At 36.8% G+C, this 19,071-nt stretch overlaps 1 protein-coding gene across 3 annotated transcripts in view; it reads right to left on the minus strand.

Moving 5' to 3' along the window:
* LOC111154349 (ADP ribosylation factor interacting protein 1) overlaps positions 1-19,071 on the minus strand; it is a 106,158-nt gene that overhangs the window by 27,292 nt on the left and 59,795 nt on the right. For all 3 annotated transcript variants that reach the window (XM_022513914.1, XM_022513912.1, XM_022513908.1), the window contains 3 exons: positions 16,788-17,009; positions 7,747-7,904; positions 1,019-1,193 (listed from right to left, as the gene is read on the minus strand). In XM_022513914.1, the coding sequence (XP_022369622.1) occupies positions 1,019-1,193; positions 7,747-7,904; positions 16,788-17,009 (555 nt within the window). The remainder of the gene's footprint in view (positions 1-1,018; positions 1,194-7,746; positions 7,905-16,787; positions 17,010-19,071) is intronic.

Raw genomic sequence — 19,071 nt, forward strand, 5'->3', positions numbered from 1 at the left:
TGTTCTCTCCTTCCCCACTGGGCTCCAGAGCATGCGTACTCTCTCTCTCAAAAAAATAAATCTTAAAAAAAATGTTAAACACAGGAAGCTGTCCTTTACTTAAACTAAAACTCAGGAGCCTGTTATTGTATGAATTTCTCCAGGTGAAGCCTACAGCAGGTCCATCTCAGTATTTACTGTTCTAGTTCTTAGATGGGTTCATGTCATACAAAAATAATGTGGAAAATTGATTTCTTGGCTTGTTTCTTCTAGGTTATGCTAACTATAGCTCATAGCTGGACCCTTTAGTCATTCCTCATTTACCAGTTACTAGGAAGAATGTTCTTTCCTTTCTGAAACCTCTACCTATAATTAATAAAAAGGTCTCAAAATATTCAAGCAGAATTTATCACTATGTAACTTTTTATTATTTATTTTTTAATTTTCAGATTTTACTTTTTTTTAAAGATTTTATTTATTTATTTGACAGAGAGAGAGAGCACACAAGTAGACAGAACAGCAGGCAGAGGGAGAGAGAAGTAAGCTCCTCGCCAAGCAAGGAGCCTGATGTGGGACTCAATCCCAGAACCCTGGGATCATGACCTGAGCTGAAGGCAGCCGCTTAGCCGACTGAGCCACCCAGGCGTCCCCAGATTTTACTTTTTTAAAGTAATCTCTACAACCAGCACAGGCTCAAACTCAACAGCCCTGAGATCAAGAGTCTGATACCACCAACTGAACCAACTGAACCATCCAGGTGCCCCAAAACAACTCCAATCTGAAGGTCAATTGTTGAACATCAAATTTTTGCCAACTGTTACATGTGAAAGACTGGAACAGTAGGGCTGATGATGATTTCTATGACAGAAAGGTAAATATATTTTTTGTTCTTCTAAAAACTCAAACACTGGAATTCCATTGTGCAACTGTAATGAAAGAGAGCTAACAGAAACAAAAAACTTTCTATTTATCTCTCTTTGGGGTGACATTATTTTAAAGTCCATAAAAATTTATCTCAGAAGGTAAAGACTGAATTTACCTTATTTTCTTCTAGAAATTTCAACTTGATAGAAACATCATTACGCATTTTATCATATTTTTCCTTATGTGCTTGGAACAGATGTTGTGACTGCTCAATCTTTGGCAGAGTGTTGGCATCACGTGGTCCAAGATTCAGTTCTTCCAAATCAGTGCGATATGCATCATATTCAATCCTGGAAAGAACAGAGTAAGTGAAGCATATTACAAAAATGGAGTGAAATAAGTTTAGGAGGTAAGCTGGATGTATATGACAGTCTCATATGCTAAATTAATAGATAATTCTTATACGTTACATCTTATACTTTTAAAATCATGTATTTCTTTAATACAAAGAGCTATTAATACAAGCATGGGGGAGCTCCTTACTAATCTCATTAACTATTCTTCCCAAAGTACAGTATTAATTGACAAATAGAATTTTCAAAATTTAAAAACCAGTTTAAAAAAACAGATGTCAAAACCTAATGCTAACAAGATCAAGTGACCTATCTCACATGGGAACTGGTTAATACCAATAAGGCAAAGCATATGAAGATAGCAGACTTTAGGATGACATACTTGAACTGGTAAAAAGGAAGTTACACTGAGGGTCAGCAGCCCTGACAGTAGAGTCTAGCCAGCAAGGCACAACAGAAATACAATGCAAGTCACATCTGTAACTTAAAATTTTCTAGCAGTCACATTAAAATAACAAAAACTATTTCACCTTTTATTTATTTATTTATTTGACAGAAGAGAGAAAGTACAAGCAGGGAGACTGACACAGGACTCCATCACAGGGCACTGAGATCATGACCTGAGCCGAAGTCGGACTCTTAATGGACTGAGCCTTTTAAAGAATATTTTATTTTATTCAGGGTATCTACAGTATTATCATTGCAACATGTAATCAATGTAAAAAGGTTGTTAATGAACTATTTTACTTTTGGGGGGAGTAGTAATGAAGTCTCTGACGTCCACCGCATATAATACACACATCTATCACATGTCAATTTAGGCTAACTGCATTTTAAGGGCTCAACACACATGTGGCTAGTGGCTACCATACAGGACAGAGCTACTCTGGATGGATTTCCATAACATTAGTATTTAGAACCTAACAATGACATCTATAACAGAGCACTTAACACCTTGTGCTCCTTTTTTTTTTTTTTTTTTTTAATATGGTATTTATTTATTTGACAGAGAGACACAGCGAGAGAGGGAACACAAGCAGGGGGAGTGAGAGAGGGAGAAGCAGGCTTCCCACCAAGCCGGGAGCCTGATGCGGGGCTCGATCCCAGAATCCTGGGATCATGACCTGAGCCGAAGGTAGACGCTTAACGACTGAGCCACCCAGGTGCCCCCCTTGTGCTCCTTTTGATGCTTACTCCCTAATATTCTCCTGCCACTAAAACAGGTACCTCCCACCACCACTCTGAGATCACACTGCACTTCATATTGTCTCTATCACAGCACCTATGTAAGCACACTACTACCTTGTTTATTAAACAGTGACTTATCTGGGAGTCTCTACTATTCAGTTCTCAATTAAGATCAATGTGACCTCTGATTTAGTAAAAATCAGCATCACAAAGCTTATGCCCTAGCACCAGAGCCCTTTATTCAATATCTAGAGTATAATCTATATCTCTTAATCTGGCAATTAAGAATATTTTAAAGATGTATTTATTTATTTTAGAGAGAGAGAGAACATGTGCACATGAGGTGGGGGGGAAAAGCAGAAGGAGAGAAATGCGAGTAAACTCTTGGCTGGGTATGGAGCCCAATGCAGGGCTAGATCTCACAAACCTGAGGAACATGGCCTAAGCTGAAAAAAGAGTCGGACACTCAACTGACTGAACCATCCAGGGGCCATTTAAGGATATTTTATTTTATTTTTTAAAGAGTATTTATTTATTTATTTGAGAGAAAGGGAGAGTAAGAGAGCACAAGCAGGGGGAAAAGCAGACTCCCTGCTGAGCAGGGAGCCCGATGCGGGGCTCGAACCCAGGACCTGGAGATCATGACCTGAGTGGAAGGCGGACCTTTAAACTGACCGAGCCATCCAGGTATCCCCTTTAAAAATATTTTAAACAACATAAACTATATTTCAATATGACTTGAGAATTTATTTTTACCTGTACTGGATTTAACAAACTTGATCTTTTAGGGCCAAAAGAGAATCATTCATTCACCAATACATTGATTCATTCAACAAGTATTAAGTGAGCCCCTTCTATGTTCCAGGCACTGTTAGAAACCAGAGCTATAAAGATGAACAGATAAAGTTTATCTCCAAGAAACTTGGAGTCTAGAGGGAGAGAAGCTCTTAAACAACTACAACAAAATGAGATAATGATAACTGCCATGAGTGAGGGAGAATAAGGTACAGTGAAAATCAAGAGGAAGAACTCCTTACTTAGGTATCTCAGAACAGAATTAAAACACTAAAATCAAATTTTAAAGGATGGTAAAAGCTTCTGAGGTAGACTGTAGCAGGGAAACAGAGCAATCCAGGAAGAGAAAAGCATGAAAAAAGCAAAGATTTGTAAGATACCATGATACATCTGGGAAGTAATCCTGTATGTCATAACCTGAAGTTGGAACATGATAGTGGAAGCATTAAAAGCAGACAAGTAGGCAAGACGGGATCGGATTTAATCTGGTAAGTCAAGTGATGTGATGGGAAGCCATTTAAGAACTCTGATCTAGAAAGTGACATGTTCTACTTGTTCAGAATGGAAAGCCGGCTCTACAGTAAGAAATGGAGGATGGACTGAAGTAGATTAAGAAGCAGAAACAAGGAAACCAATTAGAAGACCATGGGCAAAGAGAATGAGTCACAGAATCAAGACAATGACAGTGGGGCTAAGAAGGAGAGATAGATATTGAGGATTCAGGAGGCAAGACTGACTTGGTAATGATAACAAGTAAGTTAAACTCCATGAGTTCTCCAGCCAAACTGAATGACCACTCTGACCTTTGCTGGTTCTAATGTCTTGAGCTAGAAATAATTCTTTCTGCTTCAGTTTTTCATCTATAAATGAGAATAACAATCTCCACAAAAAATATAGAGCACTTAGGATTCCTGGTAATAACTAGGTTTTTTAGAGTGCTTATTGTAATGGCCAAATTAGAAGAGGGCTAGCCAGACGTAAATATACTAAAAACAATAAAAAATAAAAGAAAAAAAGTAGGCCAAATATAAATGGTGATATATGGTGATTTAATGTGAAGACAAATATCCTTCATCAGCCCTAGAGCACATTTCTAAATAATAAGATTAATATATACATAATCAAAGTTATAATACTGACCTGATATCCCTTAATTTTTACATCCAGAGTTTGTAGATGGTAGCAAAGAAAAACTTCCCATAAGAGCTTCTCTAACAGTGCTCACTGCCACCAGGAAGAGAAGCACACTAAATTTTCAAAATGCAACTCTTCAAGGTTGCCAGTCTGAATTGAATCCATATCAATAAAGTTATCAATAAAGTTAATGAGGGTTGGTTACTTTATGGCTTATGTAAAACTTCTAGAGAAACAGGTGTCCACATCTGAAAAGTCTTGACCACAATTGACTCACTTGTTGGTGCTGCTGTGGAGAAGTGTTGAATGGGCTGTTACAAGATTTTCTAAACATGGAGCACCAGAGGGCTAGAAACTACTTGTACACAATGCATAATAGGGAGCCTTAAAAGGCCACCTGGACATCTGCCTAAATTGCCACTTTCTATGCTGATCAAATAGCTGACCCATACCCTAAAGTCAGTAAATTCTGGTTCTGACAGAAAAGAAAATTCAGCTACTGAGAAACTTTTAATCTGGGGTTCTTTTTAAATGTTATCCCTCTGCAGGCAATATTTTAGTATTACAACTAGTGAATTCCTCAGTTACTTCAATAAACAGTACAGGAAAGTCAAACCCAAGCTAAGATTAATGAATAAAATCACAATGTAATTTCAATTAAAAAAAATGAATTATGGGGTGAAGTCATTATTGTTGTTAGTTTTTAAACTACACACAGAGGTTGTTAAAGATTTCCTGATAACCAGCTACCAAGGACATATAACCTGATTTATAGCTCTGTTCAAAAGTCTCACATAAACCTATATATTAGACAGATTAAAATTTTTAAAAAATATTTTGTTTATTTATTTGTGAGAGAGGAAGAGAATAAGAGAGGGAATCTTAAGCAGACTCGCCCTGAGAACGGAGCTTGATATGGGGCTCAATCTCACAACCCCCAGATCATGACGTGAGCCCAAATCAAGATCAGGCTCTGAGCCCCTAGATTGAGATCTTTTATCACACCGTACTTTAAGTCAGGTATCTCAATATAAGATGTGATAATTATTATTATTAAAGATTTTATTTTTAAGTAATGTCTATACCCAGTGTAGGGCTTGAACTCACAACCCTGAGAACCCGAGTCACATGACTGAGCCAGCCAGGTGTATCATAATTTTTTAAGTAGATACGAAAATTTGAGATAAATCCAGTTCAAGTTTGAGACTGAATGATCAAAAGTAAAAGGTAGAAAGCCAATGGGCTCTCATTTTGGCTTTGAAATTGGCTCCAAATGAGCAAACCTTTTAACCTCCAGAGGCTTATTTTTCTTCTCTACAAATGAAAAAATGACTCATACTGTTGACTTATCTAATGAATTTGTCTTTCTTTATTATGGGTTAATATTCGGAAAGCAATTTTTTTAAGGTAAACTATACGCCCGACACAGGGCTTGAACTCACAACCCCAAGATCAAGAGTCACATACTCTACCAACTAAGCCAGCCAGTCAGTTGCCCAGTAATATGGGTTAATATTTTTAAAAGCACCTTAGAAATGATGGCCAAAAAGAAAGATATTATATGCTAAAATAAAACGTTCTTTAAAACATACTAATCAAAAATATATTTTAGGTACTAGAAATATTTTCAGAATAGGTGGACAATTACAAAGTATAGAAACAGAAACTAAATTCAAGTAATTCTTGACTAGGAGGTGGTGGGGGTAGTTTGGGAACAAAAGAATTTTCATCTTCAAAACCCATAAATATGAAAACAATCTGAAAGACTGGAAAATAATAATGCTTAAAAGAAAGAGATAAAAGGAAAGGAGTACTTATTATTGTACAAATTAGGATGTCACGAATAAGGAACAGATTTGGAAAAGAACCAAATAAAATTTATAAAAATAAAAGATACACAGATTATTCTTTTGAAAAATACAGACAATGTCCATGAAGAGATTTTAAATAGAGATGAGAACCAATTACTAAGAGTGTTAGTAAAGGGATTCCTACTAAAGGGTATCTTCCTGAGAAATTCCTTCAGGGTTACTGAGGGAAAGCCTACTTTGATGGATTCCTTCTGTTTATTTTTTTCCACCTTCTGATTTTAGTACTGTGTTGGTAAATAATTCAAACAATACAGAAAAGTAAAAAACCAAGTCTAAAACCTAAACAGTGCACACAGCCCCATCTCCACACCATTCTCCTATCAAGTAGCCACAGCTATTTATCTTGATCTTCATTTCCAAGTCATTAAGAACTACATGTGAATGCTAAAATTACAAACACAGGATAACAGAGAACCATCCCTTCTTGTGAAAAGATTAAAAGTTAACTTTCCAAGGGTTTTTGGGCTTTTACTTATGTGAAGCTTAAGGTAATACATACTTAAGAAGAAGCACTCAAAAACTAGATGAGTTTAGAGTTTTCATAGCCATTTTCTCATATCATTACACTAGGTTAAGGGGCCAAAACATAAAGTTATACTTCTAAAAGGTATAGTCTGTACTTATCTTTAAACTATGCTATAAAAAATATAACAGAAATAAGGATTTCAAGTACTGAGAGGAAAAAAAAGTAAATCAGAATAGAATGAATGGGAGAAAAATTGGGCCTGGAATCAAAAGTTGGAAATGATATTGCTGATCTGCTGAAATGTACTAGCTTACCTAACAGGATGGTTATGAGATAGAGAAATTAATGATGAGTGTGTGTGTGTGTGTGTGTGTGTGTGTGTGTGTGTGTATAAAATGTATGAAAACACTGCATTATAAACAGTTATGAGTATATACAAAAGGTAAACTATGAAAGAGTTTGAAGCTGATTATAACCTAGATAAGTGGAAGGCTAGGATGTTGGCATCCACAACATAAACAAAACCATGGAAGCAGAAATGAGCTTGTGTACTGAAGAGAGTGAAACTGTAAGTCTGGCTATTGCAGTGCTTCTGCTGGGAAGCAGCAGTAATAAGACTGAAGAGAGGCTTAAGGCCAGATTATAGAGGGCATCTAGTAACTAGTAGAACACAAGGCCTTATCCTTTTCTAATGAAGCTGGAACTAGGAGATCCTCTACCTCCCTATTCTCTAACAGGCAGGGGTGGGCCCATGACCAGGGATCAGTGAGACACTCTCTAGGCAATAAAGCAAAATATTCAGGGGTCTTTTGGAAATGACTTATGGTAGCTGTGGCAACATCAAGTACCAGAGGTACCCAGCTTTGGGGTCCTAATTAGATTCTTCTGATGCATTATCTTGATTTTGATTCCTGCTTATTTCTAGAATCTGTTTGCCTGCCTTTCTCTTTAGTTCTATGGGCTATCCTACAACCTTCTACTGTATTCTTTTTCTGCCCATATTAGCCAGAGTTGATTCCTAGCATATGCGACTTAAAACCTTAACCGAATTATGTACCATCTGCAAAGAGACAATATAATGAAAATTTATACCTACCTGGCACTTTCATATTGTTTCACAGTCATTAATGTATCTTCAATTGTTTTATTCACCAAAGTGTTCACACTGGCAATGAAAAAATTAATGGCTCCAAGAAGAGTCTCTCCATTTTTAGCCAGTAGCTTCTGGGTATCTGCGTTATAGCCAAATTCTTCCTAAAACAAAAAAATCACCTTAACATATCCACTTATTAGTGAATGTGACAAAAAAAAAATCTCAAATATATCATTAATGGGAAAATATTTGATTTAGAAAATATTTAAAATATTAGAAGTTTTCTTCTAACTTCTAACTTCTATAGAAGTTTTCTTCTTTTAATGTTTAAATAAGCAAATCTAAATCACACTAGCTATATAATTACCAAAAAAGCTCAGTAAACCAAAATTGTCATCAGCTCAGATGTATAGCTAGAATTAAATAATTTTAAAAAGTTAAACTACTTTGTACTAGAAAGAATATTTTCATTTCCATGTTTTGTTTTTACTATACTGTAAGCACAGATGTTAAGAAGAAAAATATAGCAGATTATTAATCAGAGAAACTATAACTTGCACAACCAAATTAGGTTAACAATTGACTAAAACTTTCAGACATAAGACAGACTGCAATTTTGGTGTTTTGACATAATCTCCTTGGTGTATAAATATTAACAATGCACATTTCTTTGTGAACTCAGTGACTAGTTGACTCCCAAGCTCAGGTCTATGTAAGTGCACAGCTGGGGAAGGATCACTCAACACCAGTTCAAGTTCATTTGCTCTGAATAAACTGAGTCTTGGCCTAGAAAATGTTACATGTGACTCTTTCAGAAATGGTAAGTACTAACTCTAAACTTCCAGTAGTGAAAGACTGGAAAGCTTTAACATTATCAGGATGCATCTGAACAAATAAAAGATTTGATCATAGCTTATTGTAGAATGTATCATTCAATTTGACAATTCTGAAGTTTGTTATGAAATACTTCTTAATTTCAGATGGTAAAAATGTAACATGAAATGAAATCTTAGGAAATGCAAGTTTAATGCTAGTGCTATAGATATAATTTCTAGGTGATAAAATATCCAATATAAATAAATAGCAGGAAAGTAAAATTATCTTTATTGTGTTAAAAGCATTTTCCATTTAAGAGATGTCCACGTAACTCTCTCTTTTTTTAAAGATTTATGTATTTGAGGGGTGCCTGGGTGGCTCAGTCAGTTGAGTGTCTGCCTTCAGCTCGGGTCATGATTCCAAATCCTGGGATCAGGCTCCCTGCATCAGGCTCCCTGCTCAGCAGGAGTCTGCTTCTCCTTCTCCCTCTGCCCATCCTCCCTACTCACACTCTCTTTTGCTCGTTCTCTCTCAAATAAATATACAATCTTTAAAAAAAACAAAGGTTTATGTATTTGAGAGAGAGTGTGCACGCGTGCACAAGTCAGGTGAGGGGCAGAGGGAGAAGGGGAGAGAGAATTTCAAGTCGACTGCGTGCTGAGCACGGAGCCTGACCTGAGGCTTCATCCCAGGACCCTGATCATGAACTGAGCTAGTATCAAGAGCTGGTCGCTCAACCAACTGAGTAACCCAGGTGCCCCAACACTGTTCACTTCTAAAAATTTTAAATATCCACAATTTCACATTATTAACACTGAAAATGCCGCAAGTCCTAATTAGCCATAGGGAGAATGCAACCTAGAAGGCTAATCTTTTGATAAAAAACAACAACAAAAAAACCCCCTGTAACATAGTAAGATGAAATAGCAGCAGACTGAAAAGCTATGTAGCAGAATTTGGAATACTATATTTACAATGAAAAAAGCAAACAGGAAGATTAAACTGCCACTGTTCTGTTTCATGGATGTAAATCCCACTTGTACTTCTGTGAAAAAAATATAAAACTTAAGATTTTAATGTATTAATTTAAACTTAACTGGCTAGAATAAAAAAGCTTTTATTTTTTATAGTAAGGTACAAGAGATATATTAAGTAAGAGATATAAAACAACTGGGACACTAGAAAGAAATGAATATACATATGTAAATGCATTATAAGAAACAAATAAATATGCTTTTTTGGCACTGAAAATAAATAAAACATGATTCATAAACTTCATTTAGTTGATAAGTTGTTTCAGTATTTTCGGTTGGACAGGGACATTTTATACATTATAAACTGCCTTAGCAATTACAAATAAACTAAATACAAAGTAATTAAAGGGTTTATACATTAAGTGTAGGGCTTTGGTTCTAATCTGCCACTAAACAGGGAAGGCCAATACAATTCCTTAATCTTAATACTTGCTTGATTTATATATAGAGAGAAAAGTCTCAAAACATTTGAATTTTTTTTCTCTTTAGCTGCTCCTACCTCATTTACAACATTTACCAGATGTAAATGACCACTATTTCCCCTTAAATGTATACAGTAGGAGCAAATAACAGAAACATCTAACTAGATCTAAAACATCCAGTTTTAGTACTATAAATTATTACTTAATTAATAACAAGTGGGTTAATTTAAATACAGAGCAAAAACTGATAATTGACAATAATATGGGCTATGTGAACTTTTCTTATCTTGATGTAGATGTTACTTTCTAGATTGAGAAAAGACAATTTTTTTTTTTTAAATGGAGAGTTGGTTTTAGTTATTTATTTAAGTTAACTTAAAGTTAAGTTCTGTAGACAAAGAACCAACAGGATATGTAGATATACATATGTAGAGATTGGTTCATAGGATTTTAGAGTCTTGGTATATGTAAAACCTGTGGAATAGGTTGGCAGACTGGAGAGACTCAAGGAAGAGTTGCGGCTTAAGTGCAAAGGCAGTCAGTTAGCAGAATGCCTTGTTGCTCCAGGGAATTCAGTCTTTGTTCTGTTAAGGTCTTCAGTTGATTGGATGAAGCCCATTGCTATTGTGGAGGGCAGTCTGCTTTACTCACACTCCGATTTAAATATTAATCTCCTTCAAAAAAAAAAAAAAAACACACCGGCACTGAAATATCCAGAATAACGTTTGACCAAAATCTGGACATCATGGCCTAGTCAAGTTGGCATGTAAAATTAATCATCACAGGTATTTTTATCTAGTTAGTCATAGCTCATGTCTATCTAGTAGACATGAGCCCATCATGCAACATTTTTCTTTTTTTTTTTTTTTAAGATTCTGTGTAATCATTTATTAGAGAGCACACATGAGAGTACACACATGCACACATGAGTGGAGGGAGGGACGGAGGGAGAGAAACAAGCAGACTCCATATTCACTGCAGAGCCTGACTCGGGGTTTGATCCCATGACCCTGAGATCATGACCTGAGCCAAAATCAAGAGTCAGACACTTAACCAACTGAGCCACCCAGGTGCCCCCATGCAACATTTTCCACTAAGAATTTAAACTATCCTATTTTGCTAAAAAGACATACTATATTCTTTTATGATGACTTATGTACCAAAATACACTTCATGTAATTTGTTAGTGAATAAATGCTAAAGGCAAATGTGTATGCAGATGTGATTTGAAGGAAATAAATAATGTAAGAAATAGAAAATTTATTGGATTGGACATTCTCATCAGTGTTTATAAATATAAAAATAATAAGCTAGAACCTGTTGGAGACTGTTTGAAATTTGGAATCAGTATTTATAGGATGGATATTTTTTAATCAGGATATTCCAGAGAATCAAAACCAATATGAGATATGTACATAATACACACACACTTATTTTAAGGAATTGACTCCCACGGTTGTGGGACTTGGCAAACCTGAACTATGAATGGTAGGTCAGTATTCTAGAAACCGAGGCCAGATTTCTAATGTTCCAGTGTTAAGGAAGAATTCTTCTCTAAGAAACCTCAGCCTTTTTGCTCTGAAGGTCTTCAGCTGATTGAATGAAGTCCATCCACATTCTGGAGGATAATCTCTTTAAAGTCAACTTCAAATCATACATTCTGGAGGTTAATCTCTTTAAAGTCAACTTTAAGTCATATCTGTAATGTTTGTTATTGCAAATTTTAATCATATCTACAAAATCTGTATCTTTATAGCAACATCTAGATTGGTATTTGACCAAACAACTGGCCACGTTAGTCTAATCAAGTTGACATATAAAATTAACCATCACAGTCTACTCTTTTTAGCAGCACTTATACACATATCCTTTTTTTTTTTTTAAAGATTTTATTTATTTATTTGACAGAGAGAGATCACAAGCAGGCAGAGAGGGAGGTAGAGAGAGAGGAGGAAGCAGGCTCCCTGCTGAGCAGAGAGCCCGATGCGGGGCTCGATCCCAGGACCCTGAGATCATGACCTGAGCCGAAGGCAGCGGCTTAACCCACTGAGCCACCCAGGCGCCCCCTATACACATATCCTTAAACCATACTTAATCTCCATCCAAATAAAGGCAATAGTGAAGTCTTAGGTTCACCTAACATGACATGACTGTCCTGCATGCTACCAAAGACAGACTAGCCATTTCCCCAGAAACAGGTGCAGAGTCCTTGAGTGACATTTACTTTTTCCCTTTGTATCCTATACTTTTTCCCTTGGTCGCCTGTAAGTTAAGTACTATGATGTAAAGTTAATAGTATATCTTATGTTGTATGCTAAGGGGATAAGAGAGGGAAGAAAACAAAGTTATTTGCTTTATACATACACATATTGATAACAAAATAAATATTCGTAACAATTATAGTCTTCATTTCTACAGATGGTCACAGAATCTTAGCTTCTTCTACTACCCATTCCATATTGTATTGGCTCTCAGCTAACACCACAGCCTGTCAGTTCGTTGCCTCGTAGGGTGACACAAACCTTTATTCCTGAAGCATCCAGGCAATTAGTAGTCCTGGCTGAAATGGGTTGTTGTCATTTTTCACTGACATTAATCACAGGGCATGGTAAAGGTAGGAGTACTAGGAGATGCCCTAAGAGGTTGCCTACATTCTAGGTATATTCTTGTAGCAGTCCAGTTTCCTTTCTGTTGGTCATCAGGCTCAATCACACAAGCCAGCAAAGTAACTCTTCCTTGCCTATTGATTTCTTTTTGAGAAAAAGTTGATAGCGCAGTGATGAAGACCTGGTGTCCACTTTCTCCTACCTTATGACATACTAACAGGCTCACTGACAATACTTAGCACAGGTATGGCACATAGAGGCACTGAATAAAATATGGTTATGATAGCTCTTTTGGGATTGTGGCATTGGGAGTAAAAAAAAATTTAAACATTAGTTCAGTTCTTTCATTTTCTAGAGAAAAAAACAGTATCCAGCAGAAGAAAAAGCAAATCTCCTGAACCTTTCTTGAATGCCTATAATCTGTCAGAAACTTTAAGCAAGTTATCTCAATACACTTTCTGTCAAACTTGTAAGAGAATTATCTTCATATTATTACTAAGAAATTGACATACGAAGAATTTAACAAAACTGGTAAATCCAGTCAGTAGCAGAATCAAAATGTGAACTGCCAAACTCTTTGAATACTCAAATTTTTACCATTTTATCACATGCCTCTGACTCCCAGTTCTGTTAAAGCATGGCACTTTGCCTCATTAAATTGTCTTTTCTCGGGGCACCTGGGTGGCTCAGTGGGTTAAAACCTCTGCCTTCAGCTCAGGTCATGATCCCAGGGTCCTGGGATCGAGCCCAACATCAGGCTCTCTCCTCAGCGGGGAGCCTACTTCCCCCCACCCCTCTCTGCCTGCCTTTCTTAATATAGCACCATATTTCTTTTTTGTCCTTAAAAATTCACTGACTCTTGAATTTAAGAAAATTCATCTAGGATATTGTCATCAGAAGACTCAGACTGGGATTTCACTTGTATTATCTATTTTGCCATCATTGTTGAGTCAACGCTGCTGTCTCTCTGCAGTCATCTTCTGATTTTGTCTAATAACTATGAAATATCTTCCTCTGGTATTGTCTTCTCTTTGCCATTATATGGGCAAAAAAATGAAAACTTCTGAATTTTCAACTATGTTGCATAAACATTAAAAAAAAAGACGACAAAGATATTTATCCATTACATTACTTTTTAAGGCAATGCCATCATTCTTTTGTTTTCCTATCATCTTAGTAACTTTTAACATGGTTGGAAATAACAGATAAGTAATGATGAAATAATTCCCAAGATGATGAAATAGCAAACTGTTTTAAGATCATTAAGATCTCATACTGTGTCCTTGATTTCCAATGGACCCATATGACAGTTGCAAGATAAAAACTTGTATTCTGGGGCACCTGGGTGGCTCAGTCAGTTAAGTGTCTGCCATCGGCTCAGGTCATGATCTGGGGTCCTGGGATCAAACCCTGTGTCCGGCTCCTTGCTCAGAGGGGGAGCCTGCTTCTCCCTCTCCCTCTGCCCCTTCCCACTCATGTTCTCTCTCACTCACTCTGCTCTCTCTCTCAAATAAATAAAATGCCTTCTAAAAAAAGTTTTATTCTGTTAAAACAATAATTTTTTCATTGTAATAAAACTCATGAACTATCAATCCTTACAAAGGATTAGAGATGATCAAATAAGAAACTCAAAAATTAAAACTGGGTCTAACAGACTTGAATACTGAGGCTTAACCACCAGTTCTGTTAAAAAAAAAAAAAGGATTTGACATCTAGAAAAGCTAACAAAAGTACCTATTAGCTAATACTGAGCAATAAATGAGCTAATACATATACAAACCACTTAGAATAGTATCTGGCATATAGTAAATCCCCAATGTGTATTAACTATTATAATTAACAGGGTCGACTGAGTGCAGCATCACTGATAACACTGCTCTAACACTTCCCCAGACCCTATACTCTGGCTACCTCTTTCCATACTGTGGGGATATTTCTTTCTAAAGATTCCACTAAAAGGGGTGCCTGGGTGGCTCAGTGGGTTAAGCCTCTGCCTTCAGCTCAGGTCATGATCTCAGGGTCCTGGGATTGAGTCCCGCTTCTGGCTCTCTGCTCAGCAGGGAGCCTGCTTCCCTTCCTCTCTCTCTCTCTGCCTGCCTCTCTGCCAACTTGTGTTCTCTCTGTCAAATGAATAAATAAAATCTTAAAAAAAAAAAAAAAAGATTCCACTTAAAGAGATAAGAAGAGATCATGGAGAAATATAGACAGGCCTGCTGTAGCTCCACCCCGTGCACACACACAGGCAAGCCCCACCTGGAGCCGCCCTCTCCTGGCCTCGCTGTCTGTATATGTCCTCGGCTATGAAAACAAAACAAATATGTGTATGTTTATATATATAAAACATAAATTGTACATATATATGACTTTCAGCTCTACCTTTTTTTCTTCATTTTTTTTTCAAGATTTTATTATTTGTCAAAGAGACAGAGAGCCAGAGTAAGCACAAGCAGGGGGAGCAGCAGGCAGAAGGAGAAGCAGGCTCCCAGTTGAGCAAGGAGTCTGATGCAGGATTTGATCCCAGGACATGATCTGAGCTGGAAGGCATATGCTTAACCAACTGAGCCACCCAGGCATCTTGCTCTACCTTTTTAAAAAAAAAGATTTTATGTATTTATTTATTTGAGAGAGAGAGAGAATACATACAGGCACATGCATGAGCAGGGAGAGGACCAGTGCGGGAGGATGAGGGACAAGCAGTCTCCCAGCTGAGAGTGCGGAGGACACCAGCTCAATACCAGGACTCTGATCAGGATCATGACCTGAGCCGAAAGCAAGAGTCATAGGCTCAACCGACTGAGCTACCTAGGTGCTCCACAGCTCTACCTTTTATTTGTTTTGTGATCTTACGAATACTACCTAACCTTTCTTGGTTTCAGTTTCCTCATCTATAAAATAGTGTTAATATTTCTTGCAGTATTATTAGGTAAATTACATGATACAATGACTATAAAGCACCCAGCTCGTTACACTGAAATTGTGGACAGCTGTTAAACTAATCAGCTTCCCAAATATTAGATTAATTCTTTTTGTCTATTTAGTGACTCAGTTAGAATTGAATCTAAGTATTCCTCACTATTATGAGATAGATTGCCATCTCTAGCCAAACTTTCTTTTCCAAGATTGTAGATATTATCAAATAATTTAATGCTCTAAATTATCTAACTCTACAAGTTAGAAAGTCTGTAGGCAAGGGATTTAACCTTTTTGGCTCCAGGGTAGGGGGGAAAAAAAAGTGATCAAAGAAGTCACTTAAGGTAACATAAGAAATTCTTAGGAATGCTTTGCTGAATACTTTAGAGATATATGCAAAAAAAATTAATAATTATTCTATAATTCTTAATTTTTATTTTTTAATTTTTAAAAGATTTTATTTATTTATTTGACAGAAATCACAAGTAGGCAGAGAGGCAGGCAGAGAGAGGTGGGGGGAAGCAGGCTCCCTGTCGAGCAGAGAGCCCGATGTGGGGCTCAATCCCAGGACCCTGAGATCATGACCTGAGCCGAAGGCAGAGGCTTAACCCATTGAGCCACCCAGGTGCCCCTAAAATTCTTAATTTTTAAAAACTCACAATTTATATTAATGATTTCAGTAAAAGATCATGAATCCAGTCAAGCAAGTTACTATTTGCTCAAGACACTTTGAGGGGCGCCTGGGTGGCTCAGTGGGTTAAAGCCTCTGCCTTCAGCTCAAGTCATGGTCTCAAGGTCCTGGGATCGAGCCCTGCATCGGGCTCCCCGCTCAGCGGGGAGCCTGTTTCCCCCTCTCTCTCTGCCTGCCTCTCCGCCTACTTGTGATCTCTGTCAAATAAATAAATAAAATCTTAAAAAAAAAAAAAAAAAGACACTTTGAGAATAGATAAGAGATTTCCAATAGGTACCTAAATTTGCTTTTTACCCAAACTCACATACTCATAGCTATGATTTTTCCTAGACTAAGGCAGGCTGAGTATTTTCCTTTTCTTTCCTCTAAGTTCCCTTCCCCTGAAACCTCTAGCTGACATCTCTAGACATTTGGGCCTTCTTAAAAATTACATGAAATATTTTAAAAGAATACCAATTCCAAATTTATTAAGAGTTAAGCAAATCAGAAATGTAACAAATTATATCCTAGAATACTATTGCCATTCTCCTCCACACTTTCCAAAAGTTATTTAAAATAATCTTACATGGAGTTCTAGTGACTTCAAACTCAGGTCAGCAAACGCATCTCCAAGTTGCCTTTGGGTATGCACCATCTGGAAAAGCTGGGTTGACAATGTCTGCGCCAGTCTTAAAATATTTTCATATTTTTTCTTGTTATCTCTTAATATATCAATCTGGGCTTCAAGTTCAAGGTCCACAGTTCTTGATCCACGGCCTAGCTTCTCAGAAATAATTTGTCGAGTGCACTAAAAGTGGAAAGATGCACTTTGTTTAGGAAGAAAAAAAAAAGAACAAAAGAGAAAGGAATAATATAGCAATCCAAAGTACAAATGCTACAGCATTTGGCATATACCATTTTTGGCTTCAAACAAGTTACTCTTAAAAAACTGAAAACTGTCTGCCCACTAAGAAGTTCGCCAAGATTCAAAATAAACTTACCAGACATACCCAATAACTATTATTAATCAGAGGACGTTTTAAGACTTAGCTAATTTATATCTATTGGTTGAGCTCCCTCACATAATCATATTTCAGGTTTATACTTGCGTAGATTATTTACAACAACTGAAATACTTAGCATTGATTTAAGAACACAAGTGGGATGTTAATATAGGAATAATAAACATATCAAAATTCTACTCTCCTGTTGTTTTCAAATGCTTTTTTTCCTTCTATCTTCCTCTTAAATAGCTGTGTGTATGTGTGTGAGTAGGAGGAATGAAAGGAAGAAAGGAAGGAGAAAGAGGCAAGAGGAGGAGGTAGGAAGGGTGGGGAGAGAGAAAAGGGAAGAAAGGAAGAGATAGAGGGAGGGAAGGAGGAAAGAAGAGAAAGAGGTAGAGGTAAGAGACTCCTGAATTCTTTTACTTCTATCCAGAAAGAATAGTACTAAATTATGTTATTCTGTCTTGCCCCAGAAATGATACAGGAAATTTTTGTCAGCAATAAAAAATTATAAGCAACTTCACTACTCAACAATATATTTTTAGAGTAATCATATAGGGCATTAATATACTCATCACCATTTAAAGTTAACAAAAATATTCTAAAGAAGTGAAAAATATTGCAATTTTTTAAATTTGCAAATTTGCTCTTTTATCTTGTCTTTCATAGTTTTGGTTACAGAACTGATATCTATTCCAAAAATTAAAATAAGAATGAAATAAAAGGAGAATTTCCTCTTCCTTCCTTTAATCCCACTAAATAAAACAAAACTACTATTAACAGTTTGATGGATAGTCTACACTCTTCCTTAAACCTCTACACTCACATATATATTTTTCAAGTAAAAATGAGACTGTGGTATGCTATACATACATCCCATAGGTCATTTTCCTATGACCAAATACCTTGAGATTTTTTTTCTTGTCAATACATATAAATCTATTTTTTTTAAATTTTTTTATTATTTTTTTGAAGATTTTTATTTATTTATTTGACAGACAGAGATCACAAGTAGGCAGAGAGGCAGGCAGAGAGAGAGAGGAGGAAGCAGGCTCCCTGCCGAGCAGAGAGCCCGATATGGGGCTCGATCCCAGGACCCTGGGATCATGACCTGAGCTGAAGGCAGAGGCTTTAACCCACTGAGCCACCCAGGAGCCCCATATAAATCTATTTTTTAAATTAATCTCTATGCCCAACGTGGGGCTCAAACTTACAACCCAGAGATCAAGAGTTGCATGATCCACTGATGGAGCCAGCCAGATGCCCCTACTCTACTCTTCTCAAAAAAATTTTTAAGTGGCACCTGGGTGGCTCAGTTGGTTAAAACCTCTGCCTCCAGCTTGGGTCATGATCCCAGGATCCTGGGGGATTGAGCGCTGCATCAGGCTCTCTCCTGGCAGGAAGCCCGCTTCCCCCTCTCTCTGTCTCCGCCTGCCTCTCTGTCCACTTATGATCTCTGTCTGCCAAATAAATAAATAAAATCTTAAGAAAAAAATGATTCAACTCAGATTACTGTAGAAGTAGCCAAAAAACAGGGAGCAGATAATAAGTATATAGGAAAAAAGGAGGGAACAAGGGAAACATGAACTAAGGGACACAAGAGGAAGGCTCAAATGAACAAAATCTTAAATTCTGTAATTTGTAATAGTAAGACTTGGTTCAGAAATAAGACTGTATTTTTTTTAAGGTGGTAGTTATTTTTATTAATTAATTAATTATTTTTTAAAAAGATTTTATTTATATGAGAGAGAGAAAAAATGAGAGGGGGAAGAGGTAGAGAGAAAGGGAGAAGCAGACTCCCCACTGAGCAGGGAGTCTGACATGGGGCTCAATCCTTCAAGCCTGACCTGAGCTGAAGCAGACACT

This window comes from Enhydra lutris, unplaced genomic scaffold (assembly GCF_002288905.1).
Source record: "Enhydra lutris kenyoni isolate GAN:26980312 unplaced genomic scaffold, ASM228890v2 scaffoldscaffold3, whole genome shotgun sequence".
Classification (NCBI taxonomy): domain Eukaryota; kingdom Metazoa; phylum Chordata; class Mammalia; order Carnivora; family Mustelidae; genus Enhydra; species Enhydra lutris.